Below are 24,769 nucleotides of genomic sequence, written 5' to 3' on the forward strand. Positions count from 1 at the left end.
GTTCTCTATAAGTAAGTAGAAATAATGTAACACTCTAAATTAATAAAGATCATCTATTAATTTAAAACATTTATAATTTCATATTAAATATAAAACTATATAAGTAATGGATAAATATTGTAATACATGGAATCTTTAGTTATTTAAAAATTTGTTGTGTTTTGGTATAGAACTTTGATGTAATTTGATCTGGTTCAGTTGGATGTATGATTTAAATTGGTTGGTTGAATAATGTGAAATTTTGTTTTAATTGTATTGAGGACCGAAATTAACGTTGTTATGTTTGTGAGGGGTTAATGATGTGATTGTCTCAAGAATTGTTAAGTCTTTTACTTGAATGCATTTTTTTTACATGAGAAAATATCCTCTTATTTGGTACAATTAATTAAGTTGAGTAACTTTTAAAAATATTCATCATTTTCGTTAAATTATTTTTTGTTTTTAAAAAAAAATTGTCACATGTCACACATAAAATATAAATAGGTTAATAAGAGAAAATGTTTTTTTAATTATTTCAAATATTAAAATTTAAAAATTATATTTACATTTTTAACATTTTAAAAAATTCTGTTTAAAATATAATTTTTTATTGAAATTAAAAATGTATAAAATAAACTTAATTTTAATATTTAGGTGGAATGATTTCATATATAAATTTTAAAAAATATTTGTATATATATAGCTTATAATTAAGTTTAATTAGTAATTTGATCTCATTTTATAAAAGAATAATGCATTATTACAAAAAAATAAAACTATAATGAATCGAATTTTAAATATAATAACTAAAGAATAATGATATTTTTTAACAACATTTTATTGACAACGTTTTAACATCAACTACGTGTTATTCTGTGATTGGTCAATGTTCGTGTTTATAATTATTATTATTGATTGTAGGTAATTTTGGACTAATCACATAATGACACGTAAATGGTGTTGAAATGTTGTAAAAAAAATATTGTCAAAGTATCATTATCCATAACTAAATTAAATACAACAAATAACGGTATACAAATAAAATTGTTAATAAATAGCGTGTACATATACATTAAAAAAATGACTTAATTAAATATTTTTTTTAAATCTAAAAGAGTTAATTGCATTAAATAAAAATTATAATTTTCTTTTATTGTTTTTCAAACAAATTATAAAAACAAAAGTGGAATTAAGCCTGTAATTATTTATTAAGACGAAATAAACTAGTTAAAATGATACTTAATACCCAATTTCCTTTGAAACTCATAAAAACTAACAATAATTTAAATGGTTATTTAATCAGTGAGATGAAACGTGTCAGGGACCTTATCTAAAGTACATAATTGTCATATAGATATAAGCATCTTTGAAAATGAAAAGACGGTAAAGTTAGGTCACCCAATTGAATGTGTAGAATGTACATCCATCAACACGATATTTGGTGTCAATGATTAACATTGCTAATAACATTTAATTTGCTTCTTACCTAACAATACAAAGATGTATGAAGGTAAATTTTTTGTTATTTATTTGAGTGAATTTGGAGGTAAGTGAAAGTGAATTTGGAAGTATTTTTTTTAATTGGTCACATCAATCAAATTCTGCGCTAATTATCACAAACTTTACTTCCAAATTCACTCTCACCTACCTCCAAATCCACTCAAATAAATAATAAAAAATTTATCTTCAGATCCTCTCAAATTCATTTAATCACTCTCTCCCAAATTCATTCAAGTGAACAAAGCCTAAAAGTCAAAATGAGTCAGCCTAGTTCAAATATCGTGTTGAGTTAGTTCAGGTCGAAAGTCGATTTGAGTCGGTCTATGTCAAAGGTTGAGAAAGATCGATATAGGCCAAATGTCGAGATGATTCAATCAAGTTAAATGTCAATACGAGTTAGTTATATTATGTCAAAATCAATTAGCTTAATCTTAAGATCAAAATTATCTCACAATAGTTAAATGTTGAGACAAGTCAATTAAAGCAGAGGTCAAGATGTGTCAACTCAAGCTAATAATAGAAACGAGTCGTCTTAAATCAAAATTCAACTAAAGTCAACTCAAACCAAAGCCCAAGTATCTTTAAAATATAATGTTGTCTTAAAAAAACTAGTTTGCTTTATTAAAAAAATATAATTAAAATCTAAGATATTTTAATCACTTAATTTAAAAAAGAAATACAAAAAATCTAACTATAAATAATTAAAATGTAATGCACTTCTATTCAATTTCATTGAACAATTAACACCTTAATCCTAACACAAGCTAAAATTTATTTGAGAAGAAAGTTTATTTGAAACAAAATTGTTTTTGTTAATCATCGGTTTTAAACTTAGCAAGTTAAAAATATGACAGAAATGTCATGAATTACTTTTGTAATTTCAAATGAGTTTTTTTTTACCGAAATAAATAATTATATGCACACTCGTTTAAACATTGTTTACTTAATTATAAAACTCAATCTATGTTTAAAAAACTAATCAATAATAATTTCTTAAAATGAAAATAGAGAACCCAATAAATATTACATATGACATGTAATTTTAAATTTTAGGTTTAATGTCTCGGTAGGTCCTTATTTTCGGCGTAAATCTCAAATAGGTCCCTTTTCTTTTCGGGGTCTCAATTGGGTCCCCATTTTTGTAAAATTGTAACAATTAGGGGTCTGCCGTCAAATTGAACAAACGGCCGTTTAATTGTTTGTTACGTGGCATGGACAGTGTTTTCAGTAATCACAGGTGGAATTAAAAAAGAGTTTCAATTAAAAAGTATGAGGTTAAATCAGCTTTAGGGAGAGGACATAGTGGGAAAACTGATTATGATTCCCATCTCACACTGACTTTCTATCAAACACCTTCTCTTCAACCTCGCCACGTCAGCCCTATCATCTTCCACCCACTAAAACCCTAACCCTAGCCGCCACTGCCGTTCCGCTTCCGCCGCTCCCGCCAATGCCGCAAGTCGTCGCCACGGCCAGAACATCATCTCCTTCCTTTCTCGCCGGCGCATCAACGGACCACCACGGTGCCTCAACCAAGACCGCCGCCACCTTCCTTCTCCTTCGCGCAAGGGTTCGAAGCCACCACGACCGCCATCTGCGAGTTCGTCTTCGCATCACCAACATCTCGCCGCCGTCGCACAAAGTCACCGTCCTCTTCTCCACCACCATCAACCACGCCAGCCGCCGCGACACCACTCTTCTCACACGCAAATCATCGAACACGCACCAGCCACCGCAACCTTCCTTCTCCTTCGCGCAAGGGTTCGAAGCCACCACGACCGCCATCTGCGAGTTCGTCTTCGCATCACCAACATCTCGCCGCCGTCGCACAAAGTCACCGTCCTCTTCTCCACCACCATCAACCACGCCAGCCGCCGCGACACCACTCTTCTCACACGCAAATCATCGAACACGCACCAGCCACCGCAACCTTCATCGCGCCTCTCCTCCATTGACGAAAGCTTGGCACAATCATCTTCATCTTCTCCATTCTCGGAACCCAATCGCACCTTCATCTCGGATCATCACCTCGCGATCTTCACCAACCATGTCGCGACCACCACTAACCTCCCTCACCTTGCGAGCTTCCTCGCCGTTGCCCAACCTCCATGGCAGCCATCACACGCCACCGCACCTTCCCGCTCTACAATCGAACCTGCATAAAAACCAGACCTGCAAAGAAGAACCCAACAATCACAAATCGCGCACTGTTAGGCGCAGGACCCATGGCTTCCTCAAGCGGAACATGTTCGGGTTCATCCTCTCTCCTTCAGAACTCGGGTTGTGTGTGAGAAGGAGAGGGGAAGATAAAGTGGGAATTACCACTGTGCCCTTTCTCTAAAGCTGATTTAACCTCATAGTTTTTAATACAAAACTCTTTTTTAATTCCACCTATGATTACTGAAAATACTGACCATGCCACGTAATAAACAATTAAACGGCCGTTTGTCCAATTTGACGGTAGGCCTTTAATTGTTACAATTTTACAAAAATGGGAACCCAATTGAGACGCCGAAAAGAAAAGGGACCTATTTGAAATTCACACCGAAAATAGGAACCTACCGAGACATTAAACCTAAATTTTACATGAAAACTTCTAAAACTATACATTATTATTATTATTATTATAATAACATTATATTATATTATTATTATTCTTTATTATTATTATTATTATTATTATTATTATCGGAAATCAAACAAATTTAGATCTGCGTGAAATATCTGATCTATTGGTATGCAAGCCAAATTTTATAAACTTTGGATTTTATTATTATGATATTGTTATAATAAAATATCATGTTAGAAATAATATTAAAAAACTTGAGTGCTGCATCATGTATGTATATATATATATATATATATATATATATATATATATATATATATATATATATATGTAATGTAATAATTCTCAGTAAAACTACATATTGCATATTGTTTTTTTACTATTGATGGTTTTAAACAATATATTGATTTTATTCATATTTAAAATTATATATTTTAATTATTTTAAAATATTATACTGTATTTTTTTAATTTTTGTACACTTAAAAGAAAAAACAAACTACACGACCGAATAATAATTTTTATGAATTAATATTTTGTTCCATTTTTAAAAAAAGTTAAAAACAAAAAAGAGAAGTGTTTTAAAAAAAATAATAATAAAAAGACGCAGAGAGAAAAGGAGTGGGGGGAGAGCGAGAAGGGGTTTTCGCTTTTTGGTTGCAAACTGTGAAGCGAGGAGCGTACGTGCGTTTGTGCGAGAGGTTTCTTCTTTCCCGTTGTTGTCGCGGCGGAACCCTAGCTAGTCCGGTGGTTGTGAAACCTAGAGAGACAAAGAGAGTGAGAGGATGAGCGGGAAGGGCGGTGGCAGCCACAACAATGGCGGCGGCAAGGCGTTGTCGGCAACGATTCCGGCGTCATCGCGGAAGATGGTTCAGAGCTTGAAGGAGATTGTCTCCAATTTCCCCGACCACGAGATCTACGCCACACTCAAAGACTGTAACATGGACCCTAACGAAGCTGTTAGTCGCCTCCTTTCACAAGGTTCCTTTCTCTCTCTTTCTATCTCTCTGTGTTTTTCGTTTCGAGGTTCTTGATATTTCTTTCACTTGGAGCGAAACGTGCGAACACCTTCGTTCAAGGTTTCGAAATTATTGCTTTGCTCGCTCGCGCATTGCTGGAAAATGAGAAACAACAGAACGAATTAATCCACGTGTTAGAGATGCTATCAGATATGGGTGCGATTTTTCTAATCTTAGGTTTGTTAATTGTGTAGATCCTTTTCATGAGGTGAAGAGCAAGCGGGAAAAGAAAAAAGAGGTGGACGATTTTTTTTGTTGGTTTCAGCTGTTCAGGATTGATTCCATGATATCTTAAAAACAAGAAGAAAGAATCTGTCTTTGATAATGAGATAATCAAATTATCAATTCGGTTTCTTCTTTCATGACTGTGTTCTACTGCTGTGTGACAGTAGGTGAATCTGTGTGCTAAGTTTGTACGTGGATACGAAGAGTTTGTTTGACTTGAGCATTTTGTTTCTGCTAGCTGTCTCTACTTTTGTTTTTAATATTTTGATATTTTGTTCGAGTTTGTCTATGTTTTTTGTTTACCTGTTTTTGTCCTTGCTGGTTCAGATTAAGGACCCAATAGATTCCAGGTCTCGTGGGAGTGGGACAAGCAATACATCTAGTCGTGGTGGCGGTAGGGCTGGGACAGATCGTCATGGTGGACGTGGTAGTGCCAACCAATTCGGAAGCAGCGGTATGCAGCTGATGGGTGTTTGAACTTGAAATATTGCTCTGGACTTAATGAAACTTGTATTATCTGTCACGTTTATTGTCACTATTATTATTATTTAGATTTCTGCCCTGTTTTGGGAGGCCAGATTCTGGTCTGCAGGGGAAGCCTGCATACAAGAAGGAGAATGGAGCACCTACTTATGGAGGGTCTACATCTTCAACATCTAGTGTGTTGGGAAATAATTCGAACAGGAGACCGATATCCTACAGGTTTATTTTCCTTCGTATCATATATATACTCACTGAAAATTGACATGATTGAAATGGTAAAATGTATCATGATGGCTATAAGGATTCCTGGGGATTTGATACATCTGCAAATTTGGACTAGTTATTATAAGATGAAATTGCAAACCAAGCCTGACATACTGAGGTTAATAGATAAAGTAACAATCCTTCAATTTATGTTAAAAAGTAGATTCTCTTCATCCTACTCTATAACAATCTATTTTGTGTATCGATTTTTATATTTTCTTCCCAAACAGTTGGTGATGTGTCAATTATCCTCTGGATTTGTTTTAAGGTTCTACATTGATCCTGCTGTATGTATTATGAACATTGAATATTTTGGATTTAGAATGAGTTCGGTTGGAAATGAAGTGCTAGTTTTTGTTTTGTTTTATGTTTTGTGCAACTTCTATTTGTAACATTTTAACTGTACAGAAAATCTATCTAATGCTTACGTGGTCATTCCTCTTTTCTCTCTCTGTTGTAGCATAAAATTGTCCTTTTTTCTATATATTGCCTTCATGTACTTGGATACAAATTTCATTAGTATTGGGTTGCTCACGTGCAGTTCCCACTTCTCATGTCTCATTTTAAAATTGTTGCAGTGATTCTGTGGCTACTGAAAAAACACATGCATTAGGCATCAGTGATGGACCATCATCATCACAACGTACTGGAGTGCAATCTGCATGGATGGGGAATGCAGGTCAAGTATCCATGGCTGACATTGTCAAGATGGGTAGGCCCCAGACCAGACCTTCCATGCATCACTCTTCCATCCAGAGTGGTAATAATCAGAACATCTTGTTGCCTCCAGCAGCTTCGGATAACAATTTGCATTCATTGCAAGGATATGCTTCTAAGGTTTCAGAAACAAATACTAATCAAGGTCATGCCCTTAGTGACAATGTTCCACAGATTGATGAATGGTCTTGTATTGAAAACCAACATGATGTTAGAGGATATGAAGATGCTGATACCCATGCAAATTCTGAGTACTATGCAAACTCATCGAGCTTTGTTGAAACTGATTGGCCGCAGAAAACTCCCTTGGATGAATATGATGCCGAAGATGGTTCCATTGAGAATGCAGACAATAATGAATATGCTTCAATATCCGCTAAAAGTACATCAGAAGATAACACGGGAGGTACATCTATTTTTTGTGGTTTACATGGAAATAAATTTCTACCATTCTGGCTGACATCTTTTTGGTGTATGTGTCGTACATCAATGTAAGACACATTGCCTGTGTATTAATTATTGGTTTCTTCATTTCAGCTGAGGATGATGTTTCATCAGTGGCTGCAAACATAGAGCAGCTCAATATACAGAGAGATGATCATGGGACAGAACAAGAGGATGACAATCCTTCTGTAGTAATTCCAAATCACCTACAACTCCATACACCAGAATGCATGAATCTGAGCTTTGGAAGTTTTGGATCCGGTAACCCCCTATCTGGACCAGGGTCATTTACATCTAGGCCTTTGAAAAGTAAGCTAGAGGATACATCTGGTGCTGCAGATGTTTCTACAATTGAAAACTCAGACACTAGGTACGTTGGCTATATTATAGGATATTTTATTCAAACTTTCAATACTATGATTATTCCTAGTTTCCTTAAAGATGTTTTTCTTATAGAAATTCTGACTATTATGGGGATGAGCATCTTGCTACTACTACATCAGATGGAAATTTAGTTCAAGCAACTGGTGTGAGTGCTGGGACATTTGAGCATACTTCAATTTCACAAGAGGCTTTAAAACCTGAAGCTCCTGAAATTGCTCAGGAAAATCAGTATGCATTTCCTTCACAATCTCATGGGTTTGCATATGAAAATGCCCACCAACCGGAGGTCACATTTCCTCCTTCACAGACTAGCTCACAGATGCAGAATCTTGCTTCCTTCTCTGGTGTAATGGTAATGCATGTTCTATGGCTTGGTCGTATTTTAGATTGTAATGGTGATGCATGTTTTAATGGTAAACTTGTTTTAATGATAATGCACATTTCCTTCAGTGAATTAGTTTTGAATGATTTGTGGCATGTTTAAGTTAGATTGTCATTTCTGGAAATGTGAAAATCTTATGCTCTGAAGCATTTTGAAAGTAGAGATTTGTTCCTTCAGCAAAATAGTTGTTAGGTCCGTGCATCATTAAGCAAACAAATCCTAATTGGATGTATTTTAGTGTGGAACCTTGGGGATTTGTGGTGCTGTGGATTGATTTTGTACCTAATGGATGAATTAACCTTGTATTCTCTCAAACCTTGGGTTGGGAATCTTGGGAGTAGAATAGTAATAATAAATTATTGTTAAACACATAGTCTCACTGAACAAGCAAAGACTAATTGGACGTATTCTAGTGTAAAATTGTGGTCCTGTGGATCGATCTGTTCCTTACGGATAAATCAACCTTGTATTCTTTCAAACTTTAGGTTGGGAATCTTGGGAGTATAGTAGTAATATATTTTTGTTGAACCCATAGTCATCAGTCCTATAGTAAAACTGCTGTAGTGGGATAGCGAGATGATCATGGTTACTATTTATGAAATTTTATTCATATTACATTACACATAAATACCCAAAAGTAAAAAAATCCTTAATAAAGAAATCTTAATTTAAACTCATAATTTTTAGCAAAATACAGAAATTAATAACAGAAGTGCATAATGGCCAAGTTACTATGGGACACGGGCCCTTGTAGTGTTTGCCAACCGAAGTGGATGCTATAGTTGTGCCGTGTGTTGATTCCTAGACATCCCTTTGAACAGAGACATTAAGGCATTATTATTGGGCTATTTTGGGGGTTTAAATTTCCAAAATTGAAATCTATGGATGGAACTGTAGTGTAAATTTCCAAAATTTCCAAAGACTTTTCTTTAGAAAATGATAATTGATGATTCCTTCTTAGGAAACTTATATTTGACTTTTGTTTGTATTTACATGTATGTTTTGTTTAAGACAGCAATGACCTTTTGTTGTTACTTAAGAGTTTTATTAATTTTGAGTAACTTTTATCATTTTTTCGAATTTATATGTACATAGCAATATAGTCTTTGCTGTCCTGATTGTGAAATTGATTGCCTAGCTTTGCTGTCCAGATATAAAACATTGGTTGCTGTCTTAGATCTTGTAATTTTATTTAGCAACCCTGCTATGTGGATATAAATTTTACTGCCTTGCTGTCGATGTTTCAGCAGGCACATTCAAATTCTTTGCCCAATGCTCTGCTGGCTTCAACAGTTCAAACAGCAAGAGAAGATATCCCATACTTACCCTTCCCTTCAACACAATCAATGCCTACAAAATATAGTAATATTGCTTCTTCAATTGGTGGTTCCAGCATAACCATGTCAGAGGTGCACTTCTGCTCTTGAGCGTATTTAAGCTTCTCTATTGGCTTTTGAGAGATTTTTGTTTGTTAAAATGAAATGTTATTGATGGCAGTGTTTTGAATTTTCTTTTCTATGCTGTTAGCCTAAAAGGTAAATACTGGAGTTAGAATTCTGGTTTATATTATATTGAAATACTTCGGTAGTATTCCAATATTTTTTAGTTTAATTTTCATTAAGCTGCATCACGAATTTCACCCTGGCTATTATGTCAATAGTTATAAATTACAATTATATACCAACTATGGAATTGACTACTATGTACATTAGTTAAAGCTGGCTTACATCCCCAGTTACTCAACTCAAATAGATGGGGTTGGTATGCCAGTTCTGCTGGTCAAATCTATTTGTTTCACATCAAGAAAAATGCTCATAGAGCTGCTCTTGGGTTTATTCTGGATTTTATTATTTGTTAATGATTAAATTTGCATGTTTAATTGTTGCATCTCTCTTTTGAAGTTTTGAATAAAATAGGAAGATAAAAAATTTGGGAATTCAGTTATTTGATACTCTCTTGTCAATGTGCAGGCTCTAAGAGCAAGCGCCATGTCTACACCTCAACCTAATGCCCAAAACTTGTCTGGTGCAAGTGTTGCCACTGGACCCGCACTTGCTCAGCACCTTCCTGTGCATCCCTACTCCCAACCTACTCTTCCTCTGGGTCACTTCGCTAATATGATTAGCTATCCATTCTTGCCTCAGAGCTACACATATATGCCATCAGCTTTTCAGCAGACTTTTCCTGGAAACAGCACATATCACCAATCTCTGGCAGCAGTGCTTCCACAGTATAAGAATAATGTTTCTGTCAGCAGTTTGCCTCAGTCTGCTGCTATTCCACCTGGATACGGCTTTGGCAGTTCAACAAGCATTCCTGGAGGGAATTTTTCTCTGAGTCCGCCTGCTGCTCCTACTGGGACAACCATTGGATACGAGGATTTGATAAACTCACAATTTAAGGACAGCAACCATATGATTTCACTACAGCAGGTAGAAAGATCTAGCCTTAAAATTACTTACATTTAAGTTTAACTCTATTTTTTCCTGTTATGATTCTTCTGACAAGTTTTGTAAATTTCGTAAGGATTCAATGTAAAATTATAGGTTTAATAGGTTCGGAGGTCCCTATATTTGTGGGTTCGTTTCAATTGGGTCCTCCAATTTTGAAAGTGATCAATTTGGTCCCTAATTTAACAAAATTGAGTCAATAATACCCTTTCCGTTAAATGCAATGGACGTCATTAACTTTTTAAACATGTGGTATGTTGAAGCATCCTTCAAATAAAACTGTGCCACCTGCAAATAAACGGATGCCTCAACATGCCACATGTTTAAAAAGTTAACGCCGTCCATTATATTTAACGGAAAGGGTATTATTGACTCAATTTTGTTAAATTAGGGACCAAATTGATCACTTTCAAAATTGGAGGACCCAATTGAAACGAACCCACAAATATAAGGACCTCCGAACCTATTAAACCAAAATTATATGCTGACTTTTATTTATGCTTGATAACAACTTGATCCTTTTGAAGGCTTATATATAACTGAATTGCTCTTTTTGGGAGTGGTGGTGGGGGTGAGGAAAGAAATATGAAATGGAGCCTTGTTTACTTCTTTCTATGATATTTATACTCAAAGCTGAGATGGGTTTAATTCTTGTTTTCTGGTAGAACGATAATTCTCCCATGTGGGTTCAGGGGGCCGGCCCTCGAACAATGTCAGCCGTTCCTCCCAGCAACTACTATAGCATGCAGGGACAGAATCAACAACAGCCAGGTGGATTTCGTCAAAGGCAGCAACAGCAACAGCAACAACCTTCACAACATTTTGGATCCCTTGGGTATCCTAATTTCTACCAATCTCAGAGTGGCATTTCTCTGGAACATCAGCCACAAAATCCTCGGGAAGCCTCCTTGGGTGGTCCGCAAAGCCAACCATCCAAGCAGTCCCAACAACTATGGCAAAACAGCTACTAATCCTACTCACCTCCCGGTTTTTCAGGGTATTGATGTTTGGAAGTGGTTAATCAGAGGCATTAACGGTCTAGTAACTTAATGTATCATTGTTTGGTCTCTAGAGACCACGAGCCCATTGCCACGAGGTTGTATTCTACATAATTATGTTCGTCATGTTTAACGTAGGTACTAAGTGTGCTAATTTGGTTTACTCAATACGTTTTTTGTTTTGTTTTAATATTGTCATCTGATCATAGTGGAAAGTCACTTTTGGATAGTTTTCTCACTTGTTAACTTTTTACGTTCACTGCTGTAACTAATCAGGTTAAGTTGCATCGGCTGGGTGTATAGTTCAGTTTTTGAAGTCCATCGTCGGTTATAAAGGAGTTTGACAATCTTTTCAACTTCAACATCAATGTCGTTTTATCATCAGGGGCAACATTGATAATGGCTTATTTGGAAGTTGAAAATGATTTTTAAAGATATAAAGTGATTTTATAAATTGATTTACGGTTATTTTTAAAACGAAGCTCTATTTTTTTACTTCTATTGCAGGCTTCAGTTTCGGTGGTTATATAGGTCCCCCTTTCAGAAACTATAACAACTTTTCTATAAGCAACGACGCTTTAAGACGATGTTTGTTGCCTTTTATTTCTAAATACTTGAATTTTTAAATTGATAAAATACGTAAAATTGGACACCTTTAAAGTAGAGATACTAGTAAAGCTAGAAACAAAAATCTCATCTGTCATTGATTTAAATTAGATATTTCATAAACATTATTCATTTAAAAAATTGGTAGGTACTGAATTATTTCACAATTTTAATCAGGTCTACGGACAATTTCCCCTTTCTTAATTGTTACCGTTATTATAAAAAATTAAACGAAGAGATTTACTTAGTCTATAAATCCAGTATTGACTCTTATATAGGTTGACATGGAGCATTTTCACATTTACAGGTTAACATTCTCTTTTGTCTTGAATAATATTCTCACTTTTTATACTCATCTCATATTTTCCTTCAACAAATATTCCATATCTATGAGTTCATTCAATCTAATATTCTTTTATAAGAGTTTACTTGAAAAAACTTAATATAGACAATTAATTCTCGAATAAGGATAATTAGATGGATAGATTTAGTTAAAAAATACAAGTGCATACATTGTGTTTCCGCTATTTGACTTCTAAGCCTTAATTCGGATTTGCATACATTGTGTTCAGCGTTCTCTTAAATTTTTTGAAGACTTTCTAATCATGGAAACTATGCCTCTCTAGCCTTACAATAAATCAAGGATGAAAAAAAGGACTGCGAATGAGAAATTTGAGCTTTTAAAATTTGGAAGCCCTCACTATTAAAGATCTTGTACAAAGAATTTACTTGATCTAAATGAAACTAATTATGTTATTAAATAAATTTTATTTGAAATATTTTTACGAGTACAATCGATTGTGCTATACTTGTAATAATCTATTTTCTTTTCTCTTTTTATTATATATATATATATATATATATATATATATATATATTTTTTTTTTTTATGCCTCTTCCTTTATATACTGTTGGAACACCGGAGTATCTCTGTTCTGCTAATCAAACTAACAAAATGAAGATTAGGTTCCCTCATAGACATACCAAATCCGAATAAATGCAGAATTTTGGTTAATCTGAGAGTTGAAAGTAACGTTAGACATCTTAAAGAGATAAAGAAAAGAAGAAGAATAGATGCTTGAAAGCGTAACAACTTAAATTACAGTAAAATAAAGTAGTATAAGTTATTCGATTTTTTTTTTTATAACGTGAAAAACGTGTGCCCAGTTGCAGCAACTATGATTGTTAGCGAGGAGTGGTAGAGTTTCGTGTGCTGCGTGTTCTTTTTTCATTAATTTATAATTAATTTTATAAATATTCTTTTGGGGATTGAGAGAGTCCACCCTCCTCTGTCTCTGGTAATTTCCTTTCGTTCTTCAAATCAAATAAAATGTTATTACTGTCTTCATTATTTGCAGTTTCCTTTGTTTACCTTCTGTGGCTGATAGATAGATACAGTTTCGAGTTATTTGTTGTTTGGGTATCAATTTGAATTTTGTTTTTCTCCCATGTTTGTGTAAACCACGATTTTACAATGCCATACCCTAACCTGTTCCTTCTTTTAATCAAGAAAATAGATTGCATGACAGATTAATAATTGATTTGCTAAATTTAGTAAGAATATCTCTGATGTATTTTTCTACAAAATACGTTTTCCGTGCAAATTGCAGCATTGATTTGTGATGAGTCAGGGAAGCAGGGAGCATGTTGATTGTCAAATTCTGGCTTGAAATCTGAAGTTTTTCAAACGCCACGCCATTGTAACTTTCCTCATATAAGAGTGGTTTTGAAGGGATGACTTAAAAGCTCTATGCCGGGTTCATTACGAGCAGAAAAATGAGTGATGCAGAAGTTCAATTTTATTCCGCAGGAACAACGAAGAAATCAGATAGCCAAAAAATTTATCATGGTAGAGATCCCAATCATGGAAGTAACTTTTGGATTGATGGGCTTATTTGTGCTTTTGAATATGTTCGAGGACAAAACAGATCAGCTAAATGGAGGTCCTCATCAAATACCGCAGACAGACTACAGGTTAATGGGCAACAACATTCAAAGATGCATGCCCCTTCTGATGGTTTAAAGGAGGCTTCTTCCTTGAGACCGGATAAAAACAAGTTGTCAGATCTTTCGTCTGTAAATGTCTCACGGGACAGTGTGTTTGGTGCCTCTGATGACGACAAGGAGAGCCAGGTTCGTCAGGCTGGCCAGTCTAGAAAGTATGATGGTGGGCATTGGGTACCCATTGGATGGGCAAGAATTTCTGAACTTGTCCAAACAGTTCAGGTTGATGCTGTATGGTCTTCTCATCAATTTGAGTTTGAGGATTCTGAAGATGATTTTACTGTAGCAGATTTGGCGGCTCCCTACTGGGAGCGTCCGGCTGGGCCTATTTGGTGGTGCCATGTTTCTGCTGGTCACCCCAATGTTGAGGCTTGGCTCAACAATGCTCAATGGCTACATCCTGCTGTTAGTCTAGCTTTGAGAGACGAAAATAGACTTATAAGTGACCGGATGAAACACCTCTTCTATGAGGTACTTAGCATTTTCAACATTGGCAATTGTTAGTTTTAAAAAATGCTATTATTTGGCAATCTACATTGGGATCTTTGTTTGCTAAACGCATTTACACGCAACAAATCAAGCATACATATAACTGTTGGAAATTTGGATCTTTAGTTATGTGTTTTAGTACTAAGTAGAACGAAGACCGGTAGCAGCCTAGCAGAGACCAATAAATCCCATGCTATTGTCTTTAGTTTTTCGAGAAAATGATAAAGAAGTCATTTTGGGAAAAGCCAGCATCAAGAGCTTGAATCCTTGTACTAACTTGATAGTTTTAGTATAAGTATATATTATAGCAACAAAACTTTAGGGATGTGATATGGTGCATTTTTTAGAAGTTTGCCAAGAAAAATAAGATCTGAGACTTTGTAAATCAAGAAATCACAAAAAACAAACTAGAAGAATAAAAAAGTAAACCTTGGGTTCCTTAGGCATTAAACCTCAGTCTGGATTGTGTCACACAACCAGCAGGTAGCTGTTTTTTCTGAAAGAAATCCATATAGGAACATTTGCTGTGTTGTCGACTGTGGTATTGGTACACATTATTCATGGTCCCCCAAAAGGACCTTCAGCACACATGGTGGGTCTTCCCCTCGTAATAGGGTTGGTTGATTGTATATCAAACGTGACCTTACTAAGATTAGATTCTTGGATCACTTAGTTAAAGAGAGACAAGTTACTTCTATTTGTGCCAACCATTGATGGTAAAACAAATATGACTGTTTAAGTAGACATTCAATGACTGGGACTGCCCCCCCACCCCAAAGAAAGCCTCCAATGACCCCATTGCGACTTTTCCTTGAAAACGGGTCTAAATTATTGATTGGAATTATCTCTTATTTGTAGGTCCCAGTTAGAGTTGCGGGAGGGCTGTTATTTGAGCTCTTGGGACAATCAGCTGGTGATCCTCTTGTTGAAGAAGATGACATTCCTATTGTTCTTAGGTCTTGGCAAGCACAGAACTTCCTTGTAACTGTAATGCATGTAAAAGGATCTGTGTCAAGGATAAATGCTTTAGGTATAACAGAAGTTCAGGTTGTTCTTGCTCTCTGGCCTCTATTTACACACTAATATTATTTTTGAAAGCTGTAATTCATTCAGTGACCCACTATGGCAGGAGCTTCTCTCAGCTGGAGGGTATAATGTGCCGAGAACAGTGCATGAAGTTATAGCACATCTTGCTTGCCGCCTCTCTCGATGGGATGATAGGTAATGACAGCATTGTTATTTGTATTTTTTTTTTTACTAGTGAAAAACGGGTTTTCCTTCGTATTTGAAGCTGGTAAAGCTCGCATGAAACAATATGTTAGAAACAAATAAAAAGAAAATGGCAATCTGTATTAAGAAAGAAGAGAAATGTATTACAGACGTGTATTCTGCAATACCTTGCAGGCTCTGCTTCTATTTCCGGTTAGGGTTTGATCAACTAACTCTTGAAGCTTTACATATACATGTCAGTCTCATGTCTCAATATTTTTTTCTACTTTCTATTCTTAAGTATAAACTTTGTTAAATAAGTTTTTCTGTTTGTATTTTAAAGGAGATTAGAAAGATCTTTTGTTCTTGTTAGTTTGCAAATATTTTCTTACTACATACCGCACTTGAGAAAAAAATGAAGTGGTTCATATTTGCCATCATGTCATGCACTCATGTTTTGCCTTTCTCCTTTGTAAATAGTTTCTAGCTCTTATATGCCATCATTGCATGCGTTCATGTTTCCCTTTCTCCTCTATAAACAATTTGTAGCATGTAGGCTTGTGCATTGTGATTATATAGATCTAAGCTAAGTTAATTAAAATGACGTTTTTTTTTTCTGAATTTAATATAATGGTTTCCTTGCATTTTGGATGGTCCAAATTTGATTTGATGTGTATCAATAGGAAAAGAAAATGCACTAAAGAGGAAAAATACAAAATAGGAAATAGAGAAATAGGTATGAAATGAATAGGAAAATGGACAATTGAAAATACTCACCAGCTTAGATGAATTTCTAGAGGGCCCAAGATTCCGTAATTTTCAAATTAATTGCTTGTAGTGAATTTCAATCAATACAACGCTCAGAAGAGGATACAATACTAAGGACAAGCTTTCAATCCAAAAAATCGGAGAGTTTTGATATGGTTCTCATGCTGAAAACCACCTGTACTTTAACTCAACATGACTCCTAAACTTATTAGTACTGATACTCGTCCCACTTATATTTTACACTCGGTATCCACCCGACATACATAATTAATTACATATGATTAAGATAATGAATGTAATTATAAACAATCTTTTATATGTGGTTAAAAGTTTCATGAGGTTATTTGAAATATCTGATAGTGATTAACTTTGCCTCAGAAGTTGGTTAATAGTATCGTGCGGTTCTTGACTCTCACATGCCGTTACCCACTTGAGTAAAAATGATAGTTTCATCGGATAAGTGGCTATGATTTAAGAGGGAAGGAATGTGATTATATGCAATTATGAATGTGGTTATTATTGTCATGAATCTATTGAAATATCTAATCATGGCTATCTTTGTCTCGCAAATGATTAATAGAGTCATAAAATGTTTAATAGTGGTTAATTTTTCCTCACTAATGGTTGATATCAACCATATATCATAATTATATAGTCATATGTATTTACTTTTAACCATTTATAAGATTAATTAATCATATTTATGCATTTAGTTAATCTTGTTTTCGGTTGGGAACTGGGTGGACAAAATCTGGAAGTACGCTGATCTTTATTCTGGAACTCACCTAACTCTCCATGTTATTGATTCTTTATTTTTTAAGTTACCTGGAGCTATGGATGCGTCTAAAAGTATTTCCTAATTCTGGAAAACAAGAAAAAAATGAAAAATCAGTCAGAAGTAGGTTAGGTCTTGCTTCTAGTAACATAACTTCAGATGTTTGAGGGTGACTTAAGTTTGTAAATATTATTACATATTCTAAAAGAGAAGCAATCAAGGATATGAAAAAAGAGAGTTACTGTTTATGGAACATAAAAAAGGAATATACTGTGTTGTCTATCAGTTCTGACTGTTATCCACAAAAGATAGTAAAATGTGGATTGCCAGGTTAGGTTTTGTTGCATTTCGCTATTAAATTTTGTACTTTAGATTTGTTGACTTTTACCACCTCCTACTTTATTGTACCGGGCATATTGTTCCTTAGGAATGTCCTAAAGATGGACAATGTACCTCATGCTTGCATTGATGTTCCAGCACACTCTTTTTTCCAACTTTATGTAAACTTGAAGTCATGTTACTTTGGTTTGACATTTGTTTTAGTTTTTCAGGTTATTCCGTAAATCTATATTTGGGGCGGCAGATGAGATTGAATTGAAGTTTATGAACAGGTTTTTAAATGTGCAATGTGTGTGAATTCAAGTCATTTCATTCTTGTCCTATAAACTGTCTTGCACTAAGTTGTTAGTTTTGTCTTTGACTAGGAGAAACCATGAAGATTTGAATCTTTTCATCTTAATCTTAAATCAAGAAATCAGAAAGTTATCAACACAGGTATGTCCTAAAGATACATCCATAGACAAGGTGCTGATTTCATGATTAGGATGGAAATGCATTTTTGTTTAATTATTATTTCACTCAGTAATAGGAGACTAAACGATGGTTAAGATTTTCAATCGGTTGTAGTTCAAAGGTTGATGTTGCCGTTGCAGGTTTAGTAGTTCACTTAACCAATAAAATAGTACTTAATGTTAGATTATACAGGAACTGTATGCTTAAACTAGACAACGCTAGGGTTTATTTATATTTCTCAATATTGGTTACGAGTAATATACTTCATCATATACATTATTTCCTAGGTCTTTCTATTTTTCTAACTACGGAATTAAAAGTGGTAAGTTTTCATGGGAAAATGTTTGACAAATACCCCCTCCCCCATTGATGATTTCAATACAATCTTACGGTGATTTCTTAAAAAAAATAAATTCTACTTACTGATTTCTTTATCTGTGCCCTTTGGGCACTCATTAGCAGAACCATTAACAATTGTTTTGGAAGAGATTCAAATTCTGAGGGATAATTTGAATCAAACATGCTTGAAAGTAAGTAGTTTGATTTAGTGTTGGCTTGTTAATTAACCAGATGTACTTAATCCAGAAATCAATTAAGCTCAACATTGGCCTAATGCTGCTGGAGTCTTTTAATTATATTGATTTATTTTCCTAGAAGCAATTCATAATGGTCAAATCATTACACAGAAGCTTTTTACAACATTTGTGTTTCATTGCAGGTTATCAGAGTGAAGTGGTCCCTCCATGCAAGAGAAGAGATTGTCTTTGAGCTTCTCCAACATCTAAAAGGAAATGGAGCAAGAAACCTGCTAGAGGGAATAAAAAAGAGCACAAGAGAAATGATCGAGGAGCAAGAAGCAGTTCGCGGCCGTCTGTTTACCATTCAAGATGTCATGCAGAGCACTGTTCGAGCTTGGTTACAGGTATCAATGCTTCAGAACCTTCATTTAGAACACTTTCCTTACTTTCAGACAGTAGCTAGAACAACTTTATTTTGCTCACCCTAGATTTACATGACAATTATCTTGCATCTGCTGAATACCTATCCAGGATAAAAGCCTTCGGGTAACCCATAATTTAGCTGTATTTGGTGGTGTTGGTGTTGTACTCACCATCGTTACTGGGTTATTTGGGATCAACGTTGATGGGATACCTGGGGCAGAAAATACACCATATGCATTTGGTGTTTTTACAGCCATCCTTGTCTTCCTTGGAGTAGTGCTGATTGCAGTTGGCATGGTTTACCTTGGGCTGAAAAACCCCGTTGCTGAAGAACAGGTTGAAGTTAGGAAGCTCGAGCTGCAAGAATTGGTGAAGATGTTTCAGCATGAAGCAGAGACTCACGCCCAAGTCAGGAAAAACATTTCTCCCAAAAACTTACCCCCTACAGCTGGTGATGCTTTCCGTAGTGGTGCGGATTATCTTGTCATACAATAGAGATACTAATACTATAATTGTCCAAAAGATTGCTCAACATCAATCACTTTTAGTGTTAAGGTTGTTTCAAGTTTGAAGTTAAAGCATGAATTTGCTTATTCTCATGCTTTGGTGTGTGTGAAGGAATCCTCAACCGTTGCCTGCCATTGGTAGGTCTCAAAGTCTCAACAAAGCCAAAATTCTTGTAGCCTTTGATCTGAGTTCTTCAATTAGTGTATTAGAAGTTTATATGAATTGAATATTTGTACACCTCGTAGGTCATCTTTAGTTTACCTGAATTTGCAGACGGGTGCCAATTTAATGTACATATAGAGGAATTTCTCTATAAATATCAAAGTGAAAGATGTGATTCTAGCGAGACTATAAAATTTCTAGTTTTACTACGTTGAAGTGGAATTTGTAACTTTTTACTACCTATATTTCTTCAAGTAGAATTACGTTGAAGGAACAATTGGTAGTTGTTACCTCAATCAGGCTCTATACAGACTCGTTTGTATTTCGAAGTGTAACACTAATAAGACAGGAGATAGAATTTTTGGATTATATATCGCCCGGTTTGAATTGGTTTCTAACTTAAAGAGAGCTTTTATAATACTACTAAGTATTTTTTTTTCTGTAACATAATTCATTTTTTTTTGTAACATAATTCATTGACAAGTTATATAAAAAATTTCCTGAGAAATTTAAGATCATTAAATTATTTTTATCTCTCAAAAACGGTTTTATTTATAGAACTTATCCTTTTTACACTTATTCCACTATAAACATTTAGAGAAGCTTATTCAACCTGACTCGTGTTCTAACCTTTTCCGTTCATTAATTTCAACTCTCGTTAATTTTGTGGGTGAGCATCAGGTGTTTGTATTTCTCTTTTTCCCGAAAATTATTTAACATGGCAAGTGACGTTTGCAATATGAACTTAATATAAACAATCAATTTCTGACGCAAAGTTGTAAGCTTTTGTGCTAAAGTAAGAAATTTAGAATAAATATGTACTAAAATAATTTTTTGTGAAACTTAAAAGATACGCAGCACGCCTTTATCCTTAAATTTTAATGGGAACTATATAATCAATTCGACACAAGAATAGTGCCAAAATATCCTGTATTCTCATGTCAAGTAACATTATCTTCAAGGTTCGATTGTTGGATAATGGAATGTTCTTATAAACGTTTGTAGGAAAAGTCAAAAAGACAAATTCCTCCTTTGTAAAATGCCATATGAATCATTTAAGAAGGGACCTTGCAAGATGTTCCCTGGCTGTGGCCAATGCTTGACTTAGTGTCTGCAATGCAAAGAAATACACACATTCCTCAGATTAGTGAATTTAATGTCAATTTTCATTTTTGGTATTAAAGTGAAGGATGTAACGTACCTGTTCAGACAAAGGAGCACCAGAATCTATACTATTGCTAGCAACTTTCCCAGCTATAACATTTGGATCAGTTTCAAGAATGATACTGCACAAAATGTGACGACATGAAATTTATGTGACACACGGGTGGAGCCAAGAAAAAGGTAGAGCAGATATAATAAGGAGAGAAGTGCAGAGGTGAAAATGTGTGCCATTTTCAAGATAAATGTGATTTAAGATCTGATACCACTAGTATTCCAAAACAGTACCAAGGGACCTCCGAAATCACAAAGGCAGCTGAAGCATCAAGGTCCTACAACTATACGTGTACTGTACATTTTCCCACGGAAAACCAGGGGGTAAAACATTTAAGGAGTAGCAACACAATTAACTTATAACCAAGTCAAGTGAAGTCTTTTAAGGTTAAGTCATGATCTCTGAAAATGCATGGCTTGCTGGAACTTTTATCCAAAACATCCAAAGAACCTACCACTTCATTCAAAATGTGCCATCTTTTTGTTTAGCAGGGGAAAAAACATATATCTTACCGAGGGCATGTGGTTGGCTTAAAAATGAAAAGAACTTAAAAATAGATGTCATCCTGAGAACAACTCAGCGGAAATGTCATATGTATACAAATTCCACCCTTGCTGTTGAACTGTATAGATCTTGTCAAAGTGACATTTATTGTCTCATTGATCACGCTCCTGAGCTATCGAAAATTGATGCAAGCCAGTTTACTACTTGAACATTTGAATGTTTAGAAAATTTGAATTCAAGAGTATCATGATGAACTTAGAAAGCCCCAACTCTGGTATTCAAGTTCCTTCCTAGCAGAATAACAGTTCAAAGAAGTTTCTTTTGCTTTCATGGTGAAAATTTACAATTCTAATAATTTAACCGCATTAAAAGAATCTCTGATGTATCAAATAGCTGCTACTGTTTGCATGTTGGAAGAAGTGGGAAGAGCAAGAGAAGTCATGGAGAAGCTAACAAACAAACAACTAAAGAATGTAATGTTATATGATTAGTAGCATACCCGCCATCAGCAATTTCATCAATGCACAACAGAATGAGATCCAAGTTCTCAAGTGCTTCCTTCTTGTCCACATTGCCTCTGGAGGGAGAAAGGCAGAATAAAATCATCAAAGGACTACCGTGCTAATACTTAATAGTGATAGATAGAAAACACCCTTGACTACGACGCATAGATAAATAGTTCACTTAAGACAACAACCTGAGCAGGAGCCCCACAGAATCGAAAAAAGCCTGAAGAACTGTAGCTAAGATAAGCTCGTTTTCATAATCACCACCGGTGACAAAGAAGTGAAGATCTTGGACAAACTTGTAAACAACGATATTGTTCTCAAACATTGCTATTTCCGCTGCCAAATAAACCAAACACAGACAAAGTTTCATCGATAAATCATGGCAGGGTCATTCATCATGTTCTTATATCACAGAAAATTATGGACCTTCCGTGCGAGCATTGGTCTTCTGAGTCTTGGTAAACACAACTTTCTCAAAATTTTCCTTGGCACTATTCGTTGGCCAGTCTTCAGAGAAGTATTTGACAGCAACACGTTTCCCATCAGAATCCAACAAAAGGATGTTCTTCACAGAAGGGCATGTCTCCTAAGAAAAACACAGGGAAGAGGATCAGAAAATTCCTCAAAGGGAACTTCTGAAAACGTTTCAAAATCTCAGCATTTCATCTAGCTTAAAATTATTTCAATTTTCATAGAACTAAGTGAATTAAAATCAGGTTCCATCAATCCCAGAATAATCAATACCTAAAACACACAAAAGTCATCACAGTTCAATTGCAGCCTAGTGTTTGGTCAAATCAGAGTAGTGTGATCCGCAAATAAGGCAAGAGTGCTTTCATTTTCGTAACCAAATTCAGATGACAAAACTACCACATACATAAATAGTTACACGAATTAGATGACATGATTCAATTATGACTGTAATGCAATGAAGGGAAGACATGCATGCATGTAAAATCGTAAATTAGGTATAATATATGAATCTGATCCGAGTAACAGCCACAGAGAAATGGGGCAAAACAGATCTGGATTGGTGCGAAGTGGATGACGGCAAAAGAATGAAATTGAAATGTCGAAAAGAAGAGAGAAAGACAGAAACTTACATGAGACATGGTCGGTTCGGGAACAACGAGAGAAGACTTTCACTGAATCAAAATTTTCAATCTCTGTCAACTCTAGTACTTGAGCTCCCTTTCGTTATTTATTTATTTAATAATAATAATAATAATAATAATAATAATAATATTATTATTATTATTATTATTATTGACTCAAGGAGAGAGTATGTGATTTTGTAACATCCCAAAAATACACTATAAACTATACAATAGAATAATTACATTTAATAATAATTTAGATCAGTCTTACACTAATAAGAGCGTACGGTTATGGCCGAACGGCTTAAAGATGAGCAGAAATTTAAACCTAACGCCTTAAGTAATTCAGACCGAACGATTTACAAAAACCTATACCGAACGGACAAACAAAAACAGAAGGAGAAGGTGATCGAACGACCCCCTTACTATAATTAGACTACTGGCCGAACGTCCTACTCTTCGATCTTAACTTCAATCTCCACTAGGTTTTCTTCTTCTAACGCCTCTTCCAGCAGTTCGTCTCCTTCTGCTCCCATCCACAACGGATGATCATTGCAATGACAAAGACGGACGTACAAAACAAGACAGGACAGGAAACATAGGGTAAGCTTATGTAATTTAATTCATGTATAAACATTCATTTCACACAATCAAACACACAAGATATATTTCATCATACGTTTCATATAAATCATAATACTAGACTGACTGTCCGGACTGTATGAAATCTATGTAGCTACAGGCGTTCGTGCACCCGGGTGATGTAGTAACTGGGATGCCCTCAACAGCTGCCACCCGAGGTTAGTCCTATCTGTCCAAAGTACCCCTAAGGACTAGGACCTCCTGCCGTTCCCACACATGACCTACCCTCCTCTACGTGAGGATGAGTACTCACGGAACATCAGGATGAACCGCCAGCTTAGCATGCCCACAGTCATACTTTACCAATTCAATAATCATCCATGAGTCGTTCCTCCCTAGAACGCTCGTTCAAATCCACAACATTTCATTCATATCACATTCTCTTCATATTTCATTCATAATCATTCTCAATTTCATCTTTCATTGTCAATTTTCTCAAATTCATCTTTCATTACCAAAAAAGTTAAATTCCATCTTTGTTCAAAGATTCTTACGAATACCTGATACCGAACGTTCAATCCTCACTCAGAACGAGGACGAACGCTTGGAATGAGACAGAGAAGTCTCCCGTTCCAGAATAGAATAAGACCGAGGGGACTACTATTGGTTTGAGAAAGAAACCGAGTATAATCATATATAACAGAAACGACTTAGAACGATCGTTACTTAATCAATGAGCCAATTAGATGAACTGACCCTTGAGAGTTCTAACCGAACACCGAAAGAACCATGCCAAATACTAAAGCTCTAAGCCGGAACCAAATGGATGTATACACTTCAAGACCTTCAGAGAAAAATACTTAAAAGGATTCACATTAATAAACCGAATGCCAGTCAATGACCGAACACGGTAGAGAGAAAATTCTATTGAAGTTGGACGAACGCTATTTTCATCATGATAGATCGTACAAGAAACGAGTACGAGCGTTTGGTATAAGACCGAGCACTACTAAACTTATAATAGAAAGCTTGATAAATATAATAGGATACTATTGGAATAGTGTTTAAGAATAACTAAAAATACAAATACATATATTTACAAAATTTAAGTTTATCACAGAATACTCAGATACAACTACGCTTGGCCGAACGCTCAAGTATAGTATTACCACACGAAGACGCTCGTCCTCAATTA

General features: G+C 35.1%; 3 protein-coding genes across 7 annotated transcripts; 2 read left to right on the plus strand and 1 right to left on the minus strand.

The window, feature by feature from the left end:
* Window positions 1-4,645: 4,645 nt before the first annotated feature.
* LOC108343052 (uncharacterized) lies at window positions 4,646-11,651 on the plus strand. Of its 2 annotated transcripts, none has more exons than XM_017581087.2 (10): window positions 4,646-5,028; window positions 5,261-5,304; window positions 5,619-5,745; window positions 5,870-5,993; window positions 6,617-7,161; window positions 7,293-7,569; window positions 7,656-7,935; window positions 9,213-9,374; window positions 9,936-10,397; window positions 11,081-11,651. In XM_017581087.2, exons 1-10 carry the CDS (start codon window positions 4,833-4,835, stop codon window positions 11,384-11,386), a joined length of 2,523 nt encoding a protein of 840 aa, XP_017436576.1. In that variant the 5' UTR covers window positions 4,646-4,832; the 3' UTR covers window positions 11,387-11,651. The 2 variants fall into 2 exon arrangements, with proteins under 2 accessions (XP_017436576.1, XP_017436577.1); XM_017581088.2 differs by having other exon boundaries at window positions 9,216-9,374.
* A 1,319-nt stretch (window positions 11,652-12,970) lies between these two features.
* LOC108343299 (uncharacterized) lies at window positions 12,971-19,875 on the plus strand. Of its 4 annotated transcripts, none has more exons than XM_052879384.1 (9): window positions 12,971-13,317; window positions 13,630-14,494; window positions 15,371-15,559; window positions 15,642-15,733; window positions 15,917-15,977; window positions 17,808-17,875; window positions 17,969-18,038; window positions 18,775-18,978; window positions 19,106-19,875. In XM_052879384.1, the coding sequence occupies exons 2-9, from the start codon at window positions 13,796-13,798 to the stop codon at window positions 19,490-19,492; spliced, it is 1,770 nt and encodes a 589-aa protein (XP_052735344.1). In that variant the 5' UTR covers window positions 12,971-13,317; window positions 13,630-13,795; the 3' UTR covers window positions 19,493-19,875. The 4 variants fall into 4 exon arrangements, with proteins under 4 accessions (XP_052735344.1, XP_052735345.1, XP_017436982.1 ...); XM_052879385.1 differs by having other exon boundaries at window positions 17,972-18,038; XM_017581493.2 differs by lacking the exon at window positions 15,917-15,977 and having other exon boundaries at window positions 12,973-13,317; window positions 17,816-17,875; window positions 17,972-18,038.
* A 662-nt stretch (window positions 19,876-20,537) lies between these two features.
* LOC108341916 (coatomer subunit zeta-2) lies at window positions 20,538-23,076 on the minus strand. The gene is made up of 6 exons (XM_017579600.2): window positions 22,999-23,076; window positions 22,322-22,481; window positions 22,084-22,231; window positions 21,886-21,963; window positions 20,868-20,952; window positions 20,538-20,777 (listed from the first exon to the last, which is right to left on the minus strand). The coding sequence occupies exons 1-6, from the start codon at window positions 23,005-23,007 to the stop codon at window positions 20,718-20,720; spliced, it is 540 nt and encodes a 179-aa protein (XP_017435089.1). The 5' UTR covers window positions 23,008-23,076; the 3' UTR covers window positions 20,538-20,717.
* Between the last annotated feature and the right edge of the window lie 1,693 nt (window positions 23,077-24,769).

Source organism: Vigna angularis, chromosome 6 (assembly GCF_016808095.1).
Source record: "Vigna angularis cultivar LongXiaoDou No.4 chromosome 6, ASM1680809v1, whole genome shotgun sequence".
Classification (NCBI taxonomy): Eukaryota; Viridiplantae; Streptophyta; class Magnoliopsida; order Fabales; family Fabaceae; genus Vigna; species Vigna angularis.